General features: G+C 30.6%; 2 protein-coding genes across 3 annotated transcripts; one reads left to right on the top strand and one right to left on the bottom strand.

Annotated features, from left to right (window-relative positions):
* Window positions 1-1068: 1068 nt before the first annotated feature.
* Window positions 1069-4556, bottom strand: LOC133706177 (probable NADH dehydrogenase [ubiquinone] 1 alpha subcomplex subunit 12). Its single transcript, XM_062131653.1, has 5 exons — window positions 4399-4556; window positions 4033-4059; window positions 3519-3607; window positions 1466-1575; window positions 1069-1389 (listed from the first exon to the last, which is right to left on the bottom strand). The coding sequence occupies exons 1-5, from the start codon at window positions 4488-4490 to the stop codon at window positions 1231-1233; spliced, it is 477 nt and encodes a 158-aa protein (XP_061987637.1). The 5' UTR covers window positions 4491-4556; the 3' UTR covers window positions 1069-1230.
* An 8534-nt stretch (window positions 4557-13090) lies between these two features.
* Window positions 13091-20380, top strand: LOC133668551 (ERAD-associated E3 ubiquitin-protein ligase HRD1B-like). Of its 2 annotated transcripts, none has more exons than XM_062088471.1 (8): window positions 13091-13244; window positions 13530-14076; window positions 15514-15690; window positions 16965-17114; window positions 17214-17422; window positions 18803-18956; window positions 19440-19713; window positions 20102-20380. In XM_062088471.1, the coding sequence occupies exons 2-8, from the start codon at window positions 13544-13546 to the stop codon at window positions 20294-20296; spliced, it is 1692 nt and encodes a 563-aa protein (XP_061944455.1). In that variant the 5' UTR covers window positions 13091-13244; window positions 13530-13543; the 3' UTR covers window positions 20297-20380. The 2 variants fall into 2 exon arrangements, with proteins under 2 accessions (XP_061944455.1, XP_061944456.1); XM_062088472.1 differs by lacking the exon at window positions 13091-13244 and adding an exon at window positions 13355-13378.
* The last annotated feature ends 1263 nt before the right edge of the window (window positions 20381-21643 follow it).

Raw genomic sequence — 21643 nt, 5'->3', positions numbered from 1 at the left:
TCTTAGGTTATGTTTGATTCGAAGTTAAACATTGGATACTCTACATTACGGGTATAAAAAACAGTGATTGAAGGGTATATCTTTGACTTTAATGAAAAAATTACTACGTGTCCTAGCGTAAAAAATAATTAAATTAAAGCATATCCTCCTCCTGGAGTTTTTTCCCCAGAAGAGCACAGTAAAAAAATATTTCTCAAACTATTACAGCTGATAAATAATTCTTCAACTAATACTGTAGTTGATATGCGCTTGCAGTCTATGCGCTGTTGCACATAGCGCAACTAATAAATTTCAATTCCAAGTTTTTGTTTTCTCAAATAATTCACCCATGCAAGAGTGAACATGCTTTTTTATAAATATTCAACAGCATGAAAGAAATCAAAATAATCTAATAGCTATATAAAAAAAAAAAAAAAACTATAAAAAACAAGAGGTGACAAAGAAAAGAAAAGAGACAACGAAAACACACTGAATTTCTAATAATGAAACTCATAGCATTACCAAAAAGATATCAATGAGATGAAACCATGAAAAACCAATTTCAATATTAATGATGAGATGCTAACAAAAAAACATAATGTGATTATCACTAGCTTTAAAGTTGACTTTTTACGATGTTTATAAATTTATTTTATCAATATTTCTCGGTGGTACTAAGAATTTTATTATTGAAGCTCTGATATATCTTCATTACCTCATTCTATTTTCGTTCTTCTTTTTTTTTCTTTTCTCTCGTTATTTTTTTCCATGTCATCTTTTTGTCTAACCATTAGATTATTTTTATTTCTTTTATGCTAGTGGACATTTATAAAAAAAAAAAACATGTTGACTCCTGCATAAATGAATTATTTGAGAAAGCAAAAACTTGAAGTTGAAATTTGTTACTTGACACTACACACCTAATTACGCATATACTTAAGAATTATTTTTCAGTTAAAGTAGTTTGGGAAATATATTTTTCTACTGCGCTAGTCTAGAAAAAAAAAACTTCAAAAGAGAGTAGAAAACTGATACCAATGGACTCGGTAGTTCAATGATAACGCATATGCACATGCTTCCACATAGCCATGATTCAAACTGAATATCATCCATAAAATTATTAAAACTTGCTTTGTTCAAGGCTCTTGCGGTGAAGCGAACAAATCAAAACTTCGAGGCTCAAACAACGTATACAACATTTATTCAATCAAATTGGTTCTGAATATCATGAAATTGGTGGGACTCAAGGGATTACTCGGTCTTAGTGGGTTGCCAAGATTGGTATCTGGTCCAGTCTTTCTGCCCAGGATTGAGGGTGTGTCCTTTAGAATGGTATATGTACTCCTCTCCCTCTCCAGAGAGATTTTCCTTGTGCTCAATACTGTACCTCTTTGGTTTCAACATCAGAAGCTGCAACAAAAGCCAATTGTTTTTGTCAAAATGAATTTTCACATTATATTTCACCAATTATGTAAGGGAGGGTTACCTCATCCCCAGTATGATCAGTTATGAAGTGAAGCCAACCATGCCATTCTGGTGGTACTTGAGAAGCATTGTAGCGACTCTTCTCAGCGTATTCAACCCACCGGTGCCTTCCTACAAAATGCCACATCAAGTCAAAAGCAAAGCGCTTAAGGCATAAAAGCAAACCTTGAAGACCTTGAATCAGTAGCTTTCACATGACTTGAAACATTATTACACTCTACAGGACAGTCTAAATTTCCTGAGGCATTAACACTTTCCAATAGAGTCTTGGTGATGGCTCTAACTGGACCACACATTTAAATAAGCCACAGAAACAATAAATCCAATCCGATGGCAATAACTATATGATTCAAGACATGTCCCTACTGGTTGCTAGTAACATCCTAGTGGCAAGTAAATCATAGATCAAGTAACTAGGAAAGCACCAAAGTCACCATCCTACCATTCTTCTCATTTTTTACTTGCCTCTTTATATTCCTTTCTTTCAAGGGCAAAAGATGAGAATTTTTATTTTACAAAAAAAAATAAAAAACAACAGAAGAAAGAAAAAGAAAAACATGTTCATATAGTAATAGTCAATTGGATTTTAGCATCGAGTGCATTCACACACTAATGGAATTGGAGAATGACATCATAGAGGTGAGACTAATAACAGTAAATTACTGATAAAACACCAACAAAGCCTCAGCCTCCAAAATAGTTGGGTTCGTCTATATGAGGAGAGGGATACTCCACTCTGGTTATCTTATTTCCTTTAACTAATAAAAAAAAATTGGTAAATAACTAAAATAGGGAGAAGCCAAATGAGGAGAGGTATAGTCCACTCCACTTCCCACTATTGTTTTCTTCATCTCCTAAAGTGAAGCTCTGAAGAGCCACAGACATGCATGGAAAACTAAAATAAAAACCCATAAAAAAATGAAACAATCTAATTTTCCAAATTCCTAAAAAAAAAAAAAAAAACAGGAATAAGAATCCATCATTGAGATATAAAGAATCTATACGTTAGGTCCTAAAAGAGTGACATATATCTTGCACTAATAACACTGAAAAGAAGAGTTTTTGGAACCAGGAAGAGGATGCACTTTCCAGTATTACATGGCCAAAAAGACATTCAGCAATGGATTTGCAAAAGAAAAACTCTCTTTTCATTTTTTTTTTCCAAATGGGAAAAGGTTCTTACATGAAGAAAAAAATACAAAAAAAAAATGAGGATGAGTCACCATCTAAATTGAAAAATAAATCCTAATATAGAAGCTCTTTCCAAATCCCATTAAATATCAAACTAGAGAAATCCCTCAGAAAGCTCCAAATGTCAAACACCATAAGGAAGCCAAGAGACTTAGCTTATTACATGGTAACTTACTAAATATTGAGGAAGGCATCCAAGTGTTCTTCTGACAAACACATCAAATTAATGATATCATTCAACATAGACACAAAAGCTTTGTTGATAATTTGAGGAGAGGAAATGTAAACTTGCAACCTCCTCTTTGAAGACAAGGTGTAACCATCAGCTAGACAAGGCTTTGTGCAACATAATGCCACAAAATCCATCTCATCACCCAAGGGCAGATTATTAAAAAGTCCCCCAAAGTTTGTGGACAAAACCAACCTGCCTTATCCTCTCAACATTACAATCAGGAACATCATAAACATCAGGGCTCATTTCAACATCCAGTGACGTGATGTCAGTTGCTTATGATAATTGCCTCAGTTATGAGAATGGGTTTGTTTAGATGGTGTGTGCTTTAAAATGACAGGAATGTTGTGCAGGAAACTGTATTTTACTGAATGAGAATGGGATCTCTTACGCAACACATATCTTAAGGTCGATGATGGTTCCTAGAATTGAAACTGATGAAAAAGTTCAACCACGCATGAACTATGAATTTACAAGAATAGTCAGGTAAAACTCTTCAAAATATTGTCATGGTAGGAATAACAGATGTCACAACTGCACAGTGAAGTGACATAGTTGTCATCACCTTGAACATGCATGGATCTTACAGTGGTAAAGAAACGCATTATACGAAAATGAGAGAAAAACTAACCATGTATGGTTTCGAGATTCTGATAATACTTGTTACCAAATTTGTCAACACCAACAAGCTTTGCACCAATGTTGTGTATTTTGGTTTGCCTAAAATCAATCAAATTACAAATATAAAAATCGACTAAACATTACGAATAAAAACATTCATAAAGGCTCCTATAAGATATGGAGATATAGCTGAATACAGCAATAGACAGAAGGCTCACCCAGCTCACAAGTGAAACAGAACTAGGACGTGACAGGAAAAATTACAAGCCCAAGTTTACCCAAATATGTATAATGAAAATTGGATCTAGAGCGGGTAAGGAGATCAAAACACAAGAGTGTGGCTATGAGGGCTTATTGGGACTCAAGCAGTGAAAGGGCATATTAATTCAACTAGCATAATTTTCACCAATGGAAATGCATAAACAAGAAGAATAATTTGTTGGATTGAATCAAATCTTTGCTACAATCTTCGGTAATTTTTTAAATAATAGTAATTTAGAATTTTTAAAGAGCTTTTAACTTACAAAAGATTTCCATCGGCAAGAGCATTCCTGAAACAAGAAAGCAAAGGAAATAAGCAGTCAGTATCCTCTTTTTATCTTTGCCCATTTTCTCATTCAGCTTAATCAATTCCAAAACAACTAACAGAAGTCTTCAGTTCCTCAATCCGATTTATATTTCACAGACAACCCATTAAAAATATAGAAATTCTTATTCCCTTGCTCTCAGAATCTGTAAAACCCAACACATCAAGAAGAAAAGGGCATCTTTTAATTGAAAATAAAAAAAAATGTGCGAAAATAAATTAAAAACAAGTCAGGGTTTTGTTTGGACTGATTGTTTTCGAGATTAGAAAAATAAATAGATAGATAGACAAAGTTGGTGAGTACAGGTAGCCTTCTTCTTTGAGCTCGCGTAAGAAAGCTCCGAATCCTTTCTCTCTGATCGACTTCAATGCTCCCTTCACCACCGTCAATGCCATCTCTCTGCTTCTTCCTTTTTTGCTCGCCTCTGTTTCTTGTTCTTGTTAATGATAAAAATCATGTACTGTCGTTCGATATTTATTCATTTTCTTATTTGGTTTGGCCAAGATTTATTTTACCCCCTCAAGTATATGGTTCCTACCAATTCATTCCCAGGAGTTTTTACCTCCTCACGTTTTATCCGAAAATCCGGCTTCACTTTCATTAAGGATGATTCTGTAAGCTTCAAATTTGTATTGTTTATCAGTTAATTCCTTCAACAATTTTTCACATGATTCATTTTTAAATTTTATATATATAAAAAAAAGGATTATGAAAGAAAATTCACTAAAAAAAACACAAAAAAATTATAATAAATGTTAATTTAAATAAAATTTTTAAATCTAAGAAAAAATCACCATTTTCCAAAAAAATTAATCAACTAAAGCATAAATCTGGTGAAAATGCAAAGCAAGAAATCACTTAAAATTCAACTACTAAAGAAATCATACATTTAATTCATTCAGATTTATTTAAAGAGAGATAAAAACAAAAGTTCAATTGGCTAACTATGAATATATATATATATATATATACATACATATAAGTAAAAAATAATTTAAATTTAAAATCAAATTCACATGTATTTTCTCTTGATATATCTCTATATTTTTCTTTCTTGATTTTTTTTTAAAATATACACAGATTATGCATTGTGTGGTGACCTCGTTTTTAACAAGTAGAGAAGCGTCGAAAAATTAGATTTCAAGCCACTAGTATTTTATGCCTAAAAAGTTAGATTTCGCCCAAATTTTGACTGAAAAATAGCCCATAGACTTTAATAAACCCTTTATAACCTTAAATAACCATAAAATCTTAACCTAAATTCATAAATATTCTCAATCACAAATATGTAATTTCACATAATTAAAATGTTTTTTGGAACTCTCCTTATCAAATAAAACTCATTAATATAAAAAAATAATCTTTTAATGGTAGGAAACTATGTCAACAATGATTTTTTTTATTTATTGCCAAAATTTAGTGATTTTCTCTCTCTTTTCTGTTATCAAAAAATAAAAATTAAGTTTTAGATCAAAATAAAAATTTCATAAAAAAAGAGACCAAAAACTAATAATCTAAAACGTACGAGGACCAAAAAAAACTTTGTTCGCTAATTATGAAACCACCATTTATGTTCCCCCACCTTTTTCACTTGGATTCCCCCTCTTTTAATCTTGCCCTTTGTTAATAATTATAAGCAATTAGGCATTAATTAACCTCAAAATGACTCAATCAAAGACAAAAAAAAGATCGATAGCTTTTAAAAAAATGAACTATTAAAATCCACAATGAATCAAGGCACTTTGCATAGTGTATATACACTATACAAAACCCTGATGCCTTTTAGCTTTTTACTTAATGAAGATTTTGAAATAAAAACAAATAAAAATAATAAAAACATGAATAAAATGATGTTTTTTCTTAGTTAATATTTAGTTTTGTACTTGCATTTCGCCACGGGTTGAATAATTGTTTTAAGTAAAAAAATAAATATATAAGCTTTTCTAACATGTTTTTAGATGTAAAAACAATTCTCAATCATAAATCAAAATACTTGTAAATGAATTTAATTAATTAAATTAATATTTGATCAAAATATAACTATAATTAAAATATTTGATCTCGCAAAACGGGCTATGTACTTTGTTGTGTTTCTTAACTAAGTTTATTATAATGAGTTTTTTATTTAATCAAATGATTATATGTGCCAATAAAAGGTAAACAAAGTCATTAATGAAAGCAAATTGAATCAAACTATGAAGTTCAATTATAAAACAACTCAATATTGAATGATAAAGGTTTTTTTTAAAAAAACAATATAGGTCAACCTACGTTAACCTATGAACCATGCAACCATGGCACATAATTGGTATAACCCCATAGAAAAGAAAGTGAAAAAAAAAGAGCATGAAAGACAATCCCAAAAAAAAATGTTTAAAGATGGAATTGAAAAAAATAATTAAAAATGAACCTAATCAACAACCAAAATCAACTTGTGTTCACCTTTAAAATTCGTGACCATGGTCATGAGGCCAGGACTGACCACGTAGAAGGCAAATCTAAAAAAACAATGAAGAAAAAATTTTAATAAAAAAAATATCAAGGCTTGAAACTAAAAAAAAAATTAGTTTTTAAAAAATCAATGAAAAAAATATTTGAGTCAACCCATGTTAAACCACTAACCTCGCGACCATAGGTATAGGATTGAGATAATCCTATAGAAATGAAAGTGAAAAAAAAAAGCATGGAGACCAATTCTCAAAATTATAAATGTTGAAGGATAAAATTGAAAAAAAAAATATTTTTAAAAAAGGACGATAAAAAAAATCAACTCATGTTAACCTTAAAAAATAATGATCACGGTCATGAAGTTGGGATCGACTGTGTAGAAGGTAAACTCAAAAAAACAACGAATCAAAATTCTCAATACAAAAAAAAATTGAGGCATTAAACTACAATAACAAATAATTGAAAAAATAAAACCATGGGCACAATATGGAGATAACCCCATAAAAATAAAAGTAAGAAAAAAAGCATGAAAATTAATTCTAAAAAAATAAAATATCAAATGATAAAATTAAAAACAAATTTAATTTTAAAAAGGACATAAGAATATCAAAGTCAACCCATGTTAACCTTTAAAAGTTGTGATTGTGGTTATGAGGGCGGGATCGACTGCGTAAAAGGTAAACCCCAAAAAATACAAATCAAAATCTTCAATAAAAAAAAACTTAGGCATGAAACTAAAATAAAAATATATATTTTTAAAAAAGCAACAAAAAAAAAATTCTGAATCAATCTGGGTTAACCCGCCAATCCCACAGCCATAAGCATAGAATTAAGATAACCTTATAGAAAGAAAAGTAAAAAAAAAAAAGCATGTAAATCAATTAAAAATTAAATATTTAAGGACAAAATGAAACAAAAATCAGCTTTATAAAATGACCTTAAAAAATACCAAAGTCAACATGTATTAACATTTGAAACTGATAACTGAATAAAAAAAAATATCAATGGATGACATTACAAAACAAAATGCAGTAAAAAAATTCCAAAACAAAATAAGTAGTAATAAAAAGAATGATGGTCATATTCAACATAAAAAAATAAAATTAAATATTGAGAGATGAAATTGAAACAAAATTCAATTAGTTGGATAAAAAACTATTAAAAAATTAAGGACTAAATTTGATATAAACATCAAATAAAACTTAATGTTAAGGGATGAAATTGAAAAAAATAATAAAAAAAGATAAAAAGCAAAACAAATAGGAATCAAAAGAATAAGGATTAAATTAAATATAATAAATAAATGAAAGGACACTCTTATACTCTTCCTTTTTATTAATAATTTATATTCATAAAAAGACAAAATTACCCCAAAGTCATCTCGATTATAACAAAAAAAACCATATATAAAAGTATAAAATGCCTCTAAAAGGAAGTTTTACTCTTTCTTACTTCCAATGGCAAATAAGTAATTTAACTATGTTCATAGAAAAAGATCCAATAAGCTTTTTGTGTTTACACTTTTGGATCCAAGTTAATGTTTTTTTTTTTTTTGCTTATAAAGCTAATTAAATAATAGCCTAGGTGAACCTAAAAGAAGGGTGAATTAAATGTGCAAGGTAAAATTATAATTTAAAAACTTTTTACTTAATAACATACAATTCTAAACACTTAATTTAATACAAGAACAATGAATAATATAAATACAATAATTAAAGAGTTAGAGTTTAGAGAGAATGCATAAAGTTTTATAGAGGTTCAATAAACTACTTAGTTATCTCTTTGAACTTTTGTTGAAGAGTTTTACTGTCACACATCGATCTTCTTAGTGGGTGAGACCAAACCTTTTATATGATCTGTTTTGCGAGTGCAAGTTTAAACCCAATCCCTGAACCTTTCTTCTTCTTCTTCTTTTACAGGTTAAAGACTAAAAAATCATTCACTGCTACTTGTTGAAGGACAAGTGTTAAACCATTCATAATTTTGTCTTTAAGAGACTTTTCCATGTGTTTAAAGTGTCATTAACACTTTTCATAATATACTCTTTTTGTCTTTAAGAGACTTTTCCATGTGTTTAAAGTGTCATTAACACTTTTCATAATATACTCTTTTGGTAGAGTTGATTAAAATAACAATTAAGCTATTTATGATAATTTTGCTAATTCACATTTAACCTTATTTTCCAATTACAAGTGACATATGAGTGTTAGAAGTTATTTTTGAGAGAGAGTATGCTTAGATATTTGTCTTAGGAGTTCCACCACTGTCTTGGCCAATGACTATTTATAAGCTTAGAAATGAAATTAAGTATTAGACACAGTTTCTTGTCCATTGAAGAATTGGTTAAATTGTTTTTAGAATCAGCCAGACCTTTTTAAAATTGGTTAGGCCATTTTAAAAATCTAAAGTAGTTTCTGGAAAATTTCTAGAAATGAACTAGCTGTGTTTGAGAAATGGTTAGATAATTTTAAAAAATAGTTTGACCGTTTCTCACATTAAGTGGATCGTTTTGGCTATTATCCAGCCAATGTCTTGTTTTTGTGTTTCAGTCTTTTCTTGCTTTTCTTTGGTTTTTTTTAGTTTGTTTAGATTGTGTGAATATTGCAAGGTGTCTTAAACAAGTCGGGTGCTATTGGTAAAACCCTATTACAAAATCTTAATTGGTGAAGTTGATAGTCATTATATTTACAAGTTCTTTGTTCTTAACTTTCACGATTTCTTTCCTTGCTTGTTTAAAACCTGTCCAAATCATCACAAGGATATATGCAACATAGAATATATATATATATATATATATATATATATATATATATATATATGGTATTAATTGTGTTTTACTTAACAATTAAAACAATATTAATGCATCTGCCACACAACTATGTTTCATATAGCATATTGGCATAAGCACATTAAATCATTTAAGCACTATAGCATGTCATTTAAAAGCTTTATGGAATATATCATTATTTATTAATTTATCAATATGGCATACTTACATGCATGGATAAAATTTAAAAAAGAAAAAATTAAAAATAAATATCATGAAGAATTGTACAAAAAAAGTGTTTGTTAATATTAGAAAAATATGTTATAATTTTATTAAAAATAAAGTAGAAATTGAACAACACTCTATTAAATAATATCTCAGACACATATTAATTAATTTTTTAAAATGAATTTCAATTAAGAAATTTCAAGACTTGGCTTGGCTTAAAAAAAAGATAGAAATATTGAAAAGGAGGTCGCTTAACCTATTTAAAAAAAAAGTTATTAAGAAGATAATGTTTTGAATTGAAATAGATCAGTTTAGATAACAAATGAAACACATGATTAGAGTCATCAACTTTCTTAGATTTAATAATATTTTTTAGAAGCCCCCTTTCATTTAATTATATGATAAACATTTTATTAGATCAAATAAAATTAAGGATAAGAAAATGATTTTATTAATTTTTAATTTAAATTAAAAGGAGAAAACAAAAGGACTAGGTGATTGGGTTTAAATGGGAAGCCTCAAATCTGACCATTAAAGAGGTGGTAAAAAATCAGGGTTGATGATTTTTTTTGTCTAAACAATAGATTTTCAACATATTTTTACTTGTAAACACTCTTATAGACTAAAAAAACTAATCTATCAATTTAAAGCACACTTAAATTAATCTAAAAATACAAAATCAAACGAGGTAAAAAAAATTCTTTGTCAAGCTCAATCCTTTTTTTTAATGAGATAAAGGGAAAAAAAACTTGAACGAAACTCTTTTTTTCAAATGAAATCATTTAACATTAAGAACAACTAGTTTCGTAATAAAAAATTGGTCATTCGTTAACTTTCTTTCACATTCGTTATTTTTAGGCAAGTTTTTTTTTATTTTTGAAATATAAATATTGGAAGATAAATAAATTAAATTTTTAAGCAAAATGTTCAATTGAAAAAAAAGACTATTGTTTTTTGACAAAATTTGAAGGAAAAAAGAAAAAGAGAAAACATGCATGATGAATCGTGGGATAAAAAGAAAAAACTATTTATTTAAGCCATAACATCAAATTAGGTCTCAACATTTTCATTTTTCTTATTTAATACAACCAAATTGTTCTTCATCAAATTAATTATTAACCAAATATTAAAATGTTTTTTACAGTTTAAAAACCCTATAGAAAACTAATTAAAATAAATTATAAACATAAAATTACATATAACGCAATTCTCAAGGAATAAAAAAGTAAGAATTTGATGATTGAAATAAAAAAATCTCAAAAGGTTAAAAAGAAGTTCAACGTCGTTTAAGAATAGAGTGCTTTATAAGAGAGTACAAAATGTTTTTGCAATAAATTTTGGTTTTTGTTTTTTCAATAATTGTAATGTAATTTGTGGATTGTTTTGGCAGCTGATTTTCTTGTTGCAATAATTTTTTTTCCTCAATTTTTTTTATTAAGGGTAGTAATGTCATATTTTATTTAAATACAGAGTATAATAGAAGTAGAACATTAACAAAAACTAAACCGCGTAGAGATTTCACTATAGTTATACACATAGATTACTGTAAATTTTTATAATGAAATTACCCTTTTACTTTTGAGTGAATTAAATTTAAGCCTTTGATATAGGGATTTTTTGGTTTTTTTCTCTGGCTCAATGGTCATTAAAAAATTGTTTGAGGATGTATGTTTCTTTTTAATTTTTTTAAGATAGTAAAAATAATATTTTAACACTAAAATCAATAAAATTTAGAACAGTTGATCAAAGACTTTTTTTTCTTTTCACAATTTTCAAAACAATAATACTTCTTTGCCTTTAAAATAAAAAAACAAATTTGAGTTGCTGAACAAGGGTATTTTACATTTTTCCACTTTTTATATACAATAAAATAACGTTTTTAAGCTTAGAAAAGACAAAAAAAGAAGTTTTGCCTTTGAGGGTATTTTCATTTATGTATGTTGTGTAATTAAGAGGGTTATAATGGGTGTTTTGGTTTTTTTAAGTTTTGTTTTTTATTTTTTAATCAAAAAACTATTAGTGCATGCTTCACACATACCAACAAGTGTGTGGCGTCTGCATCATTCAGGTGACATGTGTAACGCGGTCTGATGGCTAAATTAAGCTATCCACTATCTTCATGAATGAGCAACCGTGTCATCTTCCACATGGTGTGGCGTGTGTATGCTTATAATGGTTGGATTGCCACTGCTGATTAATTTTTTTTGTTTTTTTTTCTCTTTTCGACAGCTAAAATGCACAATTGTCCTCTTTGTTTGTTGTTTTTTAATTTCAGTCCTCATTCTTTGAATTTATTATTTTGTCCTTATTTCTTTTATAGAATTTTTGTTTTTTTTTTAATTTTATCATTCAATTATAGTTTATCATATGTTTTATTTTTCAATTCAATCTTCGTTCTTTTAATTTTCTATTTCGTGTTTATTCCTTTTATAGTTTTAGTTCTTCTAAATTTGTCTTTATTTTTTGTTAATGTTTTAGAATTTATCCTCTTTATTTTGATTTTGATCATTTTCACTTTCGTTTGAGTTTTATTTATTTATAATTTAGTTATTCAATTCTAATTTGTATATATTATATTTTTCAATTCAGTCCTTTTACTTTTGATTTCTTATTTTTTCTCTTGGCTTTTTTATTAAAGTTTTTATAATTTTTAATTTTACCATTCAAATCAAATTTATGGTTTTTTTAATAGTAATAATAATTATTTTAGTTTGGTTATTTTTTGTTTGATTTCTTATTTGTTTCATTTTTTCTTTTGTCAAAGTTTTTTTGATTTATGATTTTATTATTCAAAACAAGTTTATAATTTTTGTTATTTTAAAAATAATAATAATAATTTATTATAATGGCTGTAGTAGTTATAATACCAATAATTATGATGATAATAGTAATAATAATAGTAATTGTGATAATAATAATAATAGTAGATTAATAGTTAATAGTAATTGTGATTGTGATAGCAGCAGCAGCAATAATAATAATAATAATAATGATAATGATAAAAATAAAAATAATAATAATATTAGTTATAGTGACGGTGATAATAATTATAATAATAATATAAACAATAATAATAATAACGATGATAATAACAACGATAAAAATAATAATGATAGTGATGAAATTGGTATCATCATTCAATGATATATTTACTAGGAATTGAATTTCATTGTTTTTTATGTATAATATTTTTAATTTAATACCACATATTATTGGTTTGAAAAGTTTACATGATTTTTTTTTATTTTTTTTAATTTTATCATTCATTATTAATCTTTTAAAATAAAAAAATTATTTAATTTTTTTTAAATCTATTAAATAAACCAATTCAAAACAAATATCAAATTAATTATTAAATTTTCTTATCAAATCATCATGAATTTTATTTAACAAAATTTCCTAAATCAGATATGCATATCCTGTCCCTATGAGAGAATTGTTTTTTTTTTTTTTGAGAAACTTGTTATTCGGACCCGAACCTGTCAAAATTCGAACGGGATGAGGAAAAGCCAACTCCTAAGAGACGTGGCTTCTCTTAATTGGGTAGGATGACTCGACATGTATCATCATAACGGATCAACGAACAAGGTCTCCTTTTTCTTCTCCTGGAAAATCTAAAGCCACAAACACCACCGCATAGAGTTCGAAAGCAATCTTTTAATTTTTTGATTTTTAGCGTTACAGGAATAGCTATATTCTTACAAAGGTAACCAATTTCATTTTTACCCTGCAATGATTTAAATTTTAATTCTCTGATTCTATATCCTTCGATTGTTGAATCAGTGCTGATATTTTTCTTTATTTTTTCAAAATTAGGATCTGTAACGGATTTTGATTTTGGTAAATAGTTGTGTTTGTTGGTTTCTGAGTGATTTCGATTTTCTTTTTAGATTCGTTAGGGTTTCATTTGTTATGTTCTGTTGATTATTTTTAAGTGGGGAATTGTAATTAAGGTTTGTTTTAATCAATAATTTGTGTGTTGATTATGTAGATTGGCTCGAAAAAATGATGCGGCTGCGCACATACGCGAGCCTCAGTTTGGTGGGTGCTCTAGCTGTAACTTATCATGCATTCAACAGTAGAGGCCAGTTTTACCCAGCTATGGTTTATTTATCCACGTCTAAGATCACTTTAGTCCTTCTTCTCAACATGGGTTTAGTCATTATGTGCATTTTATGGCAATTCATTAAGCGGCTCTTCCTTGGTTCCCTCCGTGAAGCTGAAGTTGAGAGGTTGAATGAGCAGTCGTGGAGAGAGCTCATGGAAATTCTCTTTGCCATTACTATTTTTAGGCACGACTTCTCCGTAACCTTTCTTGCCATGGTCACCACCTTGTTATTAATCAAGTCTCTGCATTGGTTGGCTCAAAAGAGGGTTGAATACATTGAGACAACACCATCTGTTAACTGGTTATCTCATGTTCGGATTGTTTCTTTTCTGGGTTTCCTTTTTCTCCTAGACAGCCTGTTTTTGTACAGTTCTGTAAAGTATTTGCTTGAAACAAGGCAGGCTTCAGTGTCTCTCTTCTTCTCGTTCGAGTAAGTTAACTATGCTCATGCCTTTTCCCTTTTATTTATCTTCTATTTCATCACAATTACATTATGTTCTTACATTCAACTGCCAGAATTGTTGAGCCATCTAGATGTTTCCCTTATGTCTTTTATTATGTTTTGGTTTATGCGGGCTCTTAATAGCTTGTAATCTCATACCTTAACTGGTCAGCTGCATTAATGATCTCGTATTGAGTTGTGTGGAGTACATTCCAAGGAAAAATAGAATAAGAAAAAGAAACCAAAACCAGAGCATAAGAACAAATGGTATACTCATTGATTTTCAAATTATTCAAATGGTATTTAGAGAACACATGGAAGTTAAGTAGAGGCTTGAGAGATGCAATCTTAAAATATAGAGAAACTTGCTCATATAGCAATGCAATTGATCATTACTGTGCTACAAATAGTTATCTTGCAGCTTAATTGTTTTTAACTTTGTATCTTCAACTCCAGATTGGTCAATGTGGGACAAGTTTTGGTTAAAACTGGAACCATGACAATGATGGAGTTGTGGTTGGTTTCCATTTTCAAGTTTTGGTTAAATATGACTGTTTGCGACTTCCTAGTTTTCAGCATATGGGGGAAGTTATCAGTTTTGAGTATTAGTTCTTTCTTTGTACACAATCTTGAAAGTTATGGGATTGCAAGCTATCAATTTGAGTGACATTTCTTTCTTTCTTCCTACTTGATTTTGAAAGTTATGGTTGATTAGTTTAACTTATCAACAGGTCATCTGAACATTTTAAGTGTTTTTTGTGATTCTGACATCAGTTTTGCTACTAGACTTGTAGCCTGATATTTATTGCAGAATTTGGATCTACTAATGAGCATGCATATTTGGACTGATTGGCAGCAAAAAATTGAATAAAGGAAGTTTACATGATGAAGAGTAAATTGTTTGAAGCTAGTGACATTTCTTTAGATTTGATAAAAACTGAACATGAGCTTTCAGCTTGAAATTGAATTTTGATTTGATCTCAAATGGAACTTGAGCTACAGATAGTTAGTGATGGCTGTAATCTTAGCATGTCAAGATTTAACCGGGGAAGTGCTTTTAGATTTGATCAAAGCTGCATGGGAGTTTCAGCTTGAAAGAAATTTTGATCTGATTTTAATTTGCACTCATGCTGCCAAAAGTGTGGTCCTGGAAAAATCAGCGGCAGCCGTAAATGCTGTGTTCTAATTGGTGTTTATTATCTTTTCTTTGGATGTTATCTAGATGTCCCTTCTCAGGTTACCTGGATTCTTGAAATCAATTCTAGAAAACTTGGATGTTATTGTAAGAAAACCAAGCAATATCGATTTTGATTTCTCCATGCTTGTGAAATTACTCAATTCTACATTTAGGAACACACTTGTTTGCAGTTCGAAATTCCTGTGTTCATGTTTGCATTCATTAATGTCTACCATTTTGAATCTCAGGTACATGATACTGGCGACAACAACTGTGTCAACATTTGTAAAATATGTTTTCTATGTGAGCGACATGCTTATGGAAGGACAATGGGAAAAAAAGCCTGTTTACACCTTTTATTTGGAATTTGTTCGGGACTTGCTTCACTTGTCTATGTATCTGTGCTTCTTCCTTGTCATTTTCATGTAAGCAATCAAGTTTGACATTAATTATCATTCTGGCATCTTGTATATATGAATTTTTTTTTTTTTTACCCTGTTCACCCACATGGACATTATGTTTTTATCAACTATGATATTGTTGGATCATTGAGAGAGCATGTAAGACATGCAAAATTATATACATTTACATTCTGCAATGAGAGTATTTGATCACATATAGATCTAACACTTGTGAATGATGCTATGTGATGTTGACTTGCTTCCACAATGATGAGTTGTAGATAGACAAATTTTACTTGGCAACTATTGTAAGATCTTCCTACTAATTTTCATTGGAGAGATGTTATCAGGCTCTTGGAATTTTTTACTGGTAGGATGTATTCCAACTATAGTATCTTTCCTACTATCGATCTGATTTTTAATGGTTATTTTAATTAATATCTCTTGCAAAATGGTTTATTTTTTCAATTTTTGACATGTGTGTGTACATGCGCACATACACTCACATTCATTTATATATGTACGTTTTCTATTTGCATTTACAATTATTTTGGAACGCAACCTTTTAATACCTAGAAAGGAACGTCAATGGCAGGAGTTGCATTTTATATTTCTAGAAGGGAATGCCAGATAATTTCTCCTCTAGATCTTGTTTGAAAACTGTTATAAAGGGAGGATTTGGAAAACATGGAACGGGTTTAACAAGATAGCGGTTGTGCTATTGGGTCTGATTTTAATTTCTGCAGCACCCCTTTCCTGATCCATTATAACATTGCATGCCTCCTCATGGACACGTGTTTCTTCTTGGAATGACATCGAGATTACACCTCAGGTTGACCTTGTTATTGTCGCTTCCTTTTACTGATTTTCAACCTATTCATCTTGAAGCCCCTTATGGGATTGAAGTGGATAAGAAATTTTGTTGATGGTATAGGACATTGAAATTGTACTTAGAAAAACTTGTTTCGATATGTAGATTGAAAGACAGTTGAAAGTGGGTGTTGTAGAAAGCACTGTGGGTGGTGGCCAAGAATTGTGTGTAAATATTTTGAACTGTTGGGATTTTTGTTGAAATTGTTTGCTTATATGGAGTTTTGTTTTAAACTGTATTAATTTGTGTTACAATCAATCAATTTGTTTCTTTGTTTCATTCCTGTAGAATTTCTTTTCTCGTGTTTGTTTATAGATGTTTTAATACATTCAAAGTTATACACTGCACTTCAATCCTATATTTTTTAATCTATTTGTTCCTCGAACACCTTCTTGTTCCTTGACTAAATCTGAGTTTGTTTCTGCAGGAACTATGGTTTGCCCTTACACTTAATACGGGAGCTTTATGAGACACTCAGGAATTTCAAAATTCGTGTTGCTGATTACATTCGATATAGGAAGATCACTTCCAATATGAATGATCGGTTTCCAGATGCAACAGCTGAAGAGATTGATGCGTGAGTTCTGCACCTTCTCTAGCTCTTATGTTTATGACTTGTTATTGAATTTGCATGTCATTCTTAACATTCTAAACTTTTTTCCTCATAAATTTTCAGAAGTGATGCAACCTGTATTATTTGTCGTGAAGAGATGACCACAGCCAAGAAGTTATTATGTGGACATCTTTTTCATGTTCATTGTCTGCGTTCATGGTTGGAGCGACAACATACTTGCCCTACATGCAGAGCCCTAGTTGTACCACCTGAAAATGGTGTCAATGCAGCTGGAGGACAACATGGAGCACAACCAGATACTCACCAACAGGGTAATTATGGTGACATATCATCACAAATCCTCTTCTTATTGAAGCTTATTTTACAGAGCAGCTGTTATAATAAATCATGTTATTTGAGCACTGTTTTGGATTGAATGCACACACATAAATGACAAATTGTGTTTGCGGACAGATTTATTATATGTACTGATCTGGCAGCTTTGTAGAAGTCTGCAAATAGGTTATATTTGTTAACTTTTGGAATGTCCACGTACATGCATGCATGCATGCCTACTTGCACACCTCTATGTGCATATGGTTTGTACATTATAGACATTGATGATGATATTGCTTTCTTTTCTCTAGGTCATAATCTTGAATCGTAGTTGTTGAACAAAAAACTTGATGAATTTTGAAGAAACATGTGGGAAATGAATCATTTTAAATCCTTATCTTACTCATTAGGTAGAGGCTGTCTTGTAGTTATACTAGCTTATATTCACCATTTTTTAATGAAAACATGAACAATGATATTGGTATCTTCAGTGTTATTATTAGGCGCCATCTTGCTGCCCCAAAGGTCTCAAGGTGAGGCGATTTGATTTGGTGATGTGCCTCATGCCTGGTGCAAGAGGCACTCGTGTGAGGTCCACCTCGACAATGCCAACACGCCAGTTACTTAGGATGAACATGTTTCCATCCTAACCCTGTCTAGATAACACATCCACTGATTCAAAAGTTGTGGAACCTTCAATTATGGGAATAAATGGGCTCTTGCAATCCTTGTTGCTTTAAAGCCCCTTTGTGCCTTCAATGACTGGCGTTCTATTTGATTCAATGTACAGCTTCATTAATTTAACGGAGAAGGTAATGGAGTAAATGAAAAGTACATTGAAAAACCATAGAAAGAAAATTGAAATGAATCTTACCACATGGGATGTGGCAAGAAAAAGGGCTTTTATTCTACACAGGCAAAGCATGATTTACCTGAAATAAAAGAAGAAAGATGACTTGAATCATTGAGGATTTCAACTATTTTTGGAGAACAGATGAATGAAGTGATTTTAGCTCATTTCCCTTTTTCTGTGAATATTGTGTTACTGGCTGTTAGTTGGATGAGGTCTGAAGCCGTTTTCATCCAAAAGCATTATTAATAAGCTATGGAATCATGCTGTGTGATCAAAATAGGAAACTAAGCTTTTGTATAGTTATTTTCTTGGATGGAAATAGTATCACATGGATATAAAAAGAATCACAATTGTCCTCATGGGTTGTATTTTCCGATTTTGTTCTTGTTATTCAGTGCTCTCATTTTTTCAGTTGTCTTGTTGGAGCAAGCATTGAAACTTAGCCTTTATGGTTTTATATTCTTTCAGTGAAGCTGACTTGATGCTTTGGGTTTCATTAGCTAATTTTTGTGATTTTGAACAGAAACTGGCACTGCAACATCTGCAACTCGGATTTCAGCTGGTGGAGTGGCTGATGATAGTTTGAGCAGGAATCAGGTCAGACTCCAAGCTGCTGCTGCTGCCGCTTCTGTATATGAGAAGTCATTCACATATCCTTCAGCAAACACTATAATGTGGTATGCTCTTCTTTGCAGTAGTAATATTTTTATATTACCAAGCAGCATGTGCACCATGTCTGATCTTAATTCCTCTAACTCATCTTATGTTTGGTTTCTATGCCTTTGGGTCTCTATTGTCACGCACACGCATGCTTCTCGTATTCTTGTTTGCAATCCATGTCAAACAGTTTGAAATGGACTCTAAACTTGGCAACTCAGAAACATATTCATGTAATGCGTTTGTGTGTTGAAACCAAATAGAGTATCAAGTTTTTGTTCATGAACCAATCATGGTTGTCATGCTTCGACAGTCTGATCGAAGACGTGACAAATATGTGAGGTCTAATATGCTAGATTACTTTCTTCATTCCCAATTCTACTATTTACTTTACAGACATGATGAAGGCCAGCCTATATTTATGTCCTCTCCTAATCAATCTGTGTTTCCAACTAGTGGCTCTGGTTGAATTTTGGAAAGAATTAATCTTTCTTTATTTGTAGGTCACCTGGATATGCCTTAGTCCCTCAGGTTCAGAGGCCTTTGGCTGACACCACTAATATGGAGCCAAGTGGAGATCAAGGTGTCGTTGGACAACCACGGCTGCAATTTTCTATCCAAGGTGGACCCTCAAACTTGACCTTGCCTCAACTTCCCCACTGTGTCTTTGTCCCCTTTCAGGCACCTGGTGCTTGTGTGTATCAGGGAGAGAGAACGTGCAGTACACCAGACTCTGAGTTGGAAGCTCAGAAAAAGTTTCTTCAACATCAGATTGAGGTATCATTGAGTGCCCTTGACAGATTATTATTATTATTATTATTATTATTATTATACAATGTTCAACGGGGAGTTAATCTTATTAGTAATATTGGCAAGATTTTGATTCTGCACTCTTTTTGAGGTTAATTGATACAATGTTATTCAATGCATAACAATGTTAATTACGCAAATACTGTGGCACAGAAAGTTACACAATTTCATACAGCATTGTTTGTGGTAGTTATGATGTGGGTGACGGAAGTTCCAAATAATTTTTCTAGTACATTAACAATGCATTTGTTCTAGTTGATTGTCTTCGAGCTTAAATATTTGACATTTTAAGCAAAATTACATTGGTTTCTCATTGACATGTTTCTCATGCTCCGTCTTTTGCCATTTGCAATAGGTCCTGCAAAGTCAGCTCCAACTACTACAGAAGCCGGAGACTGAGGAAAACATGCTTTTGGCTCCCACTACATCATCAGATAATAAAGGCAAGACTGTTGCATCATCACCCTCTGTATCAGAGTCTGGTTATCACGCAGAGATTGGCCAGACTGATGATGCTGACGCAGCAAATAACGTAGATCTCAAGCTTTAAGGTTGCAAACTCTAGTATATTTTTTTTTTTGAAATTTGAATAATAGTCTTGATCTTAATAAAATAAACTAGATATTTCTATTTATATTAGTTCTAAAATTCCTTATAGAAAATAATTCCAAATTAAAACTTTCCTAACTAATTGTAAATATAATGCCACTCCACGTTGCAACAAATTATAGAGTTTTGAGAAACTTATAAGCCAAAGGAGATAGATATTGTTGTGATCCCTCGTGTTTGCCATCCATTCTTATTTTAATGAGACGAGTAATGCATGGAAGGTATATCTACCTCTGCAAAAGTGGGATCAATTAACATGTAAGATTCCGTTTAGATTTTGAAACCGTGAGAGATCTAAGCCGATTTATTTTTTCATGGAGTCTTGATCAACCCACCAAATTTTAATTTGGAAGAATAACCTTGGTTAAATTTATTAGTTATTATGCATGATCTTACATTGAAATAATAGGGATTAAATTGAAATTTTTCATATCTCAATTAAAAAACCCATAATTTTTAGGGTTTAAAAAGATAATATGTCACTCATTTCTAATAAAGATATCGAGTGACATGTCATTTGTCATTGTTTTATTGTCTTTTCTGATTGAGAAGGCTAATCGAGATGTTATTTTCAGGTGAATGAATATAACATTTCTAACCATTTCAGGGGCTTTAACCACAACCAATAGATTGAGAAACATCTTCTCTACAAGGATGAGCCACCCCTATAAAAAATTTACATCCTATTTCTTTCAATAAATCAGACAACATCTTGTTCCTAGTCAACCACTCTATATTAATATATTAAAGTTGATAATGGGCCAATCATTGGAGTTCTGGAGCTTCAAATTGAGTGTGTTTGTTTCTAAGGGTAGATATACATCCCCTCTACATGGTTCATGTAGACCAATGGTATGATTATCTTCTAATTTTCCCTATGATCTCGTTAAAGTAGCACACTAAGTCAACTATGACTGAAGAAGAAAAACTCTCTTAATTGACTAACTTCGTGACTACTTTCTCTTGATCAAACTGAACCCACAAGATGACAAAATGAACTAGAACCTTTTTTTCTATGGAGATTATGAAAGGATGAGAGGAATCTTTCCAAAACCACATTTTTTTTTTGAAAAACCATTCTGATTATACCAACAGTTTTTGGAAGGATTTTGGTTATAAAAGAGCAACTGCTCTTTAAGAAGAGGGGGCTGGAAAAGAAAAAGGAGAAGAGAGAAAGAAAACACCGAAAGAATTGAAAGAAATCTTATAAGTTATTAAGAGAAGCTAAAAAAAGAGTGCACTAAATTGAGAGAGAAGAAAGGAACAAAATCGAGACTAGTTAAAGGTT

Source organism: Populus nigra, chromosome 11, assembly GCF_951802175.1.
Source record: "Populus nigra chromosome 11, ddPopNigr1.1, whole genome shotgun sequence".
Taxonomy (NCBI): domain Eukaryota; kingdom Viridiplantae; phylum Streptophyta; class Magnoliopsida; order Malpighiales; family Salicaceae; genus Populus; species Populus nigra.
The sequence above is the reverse complement of the archived record's forward strand: the minus strand, read 5'-3'. Positions and strand labels throughout refer to the sequence as shown.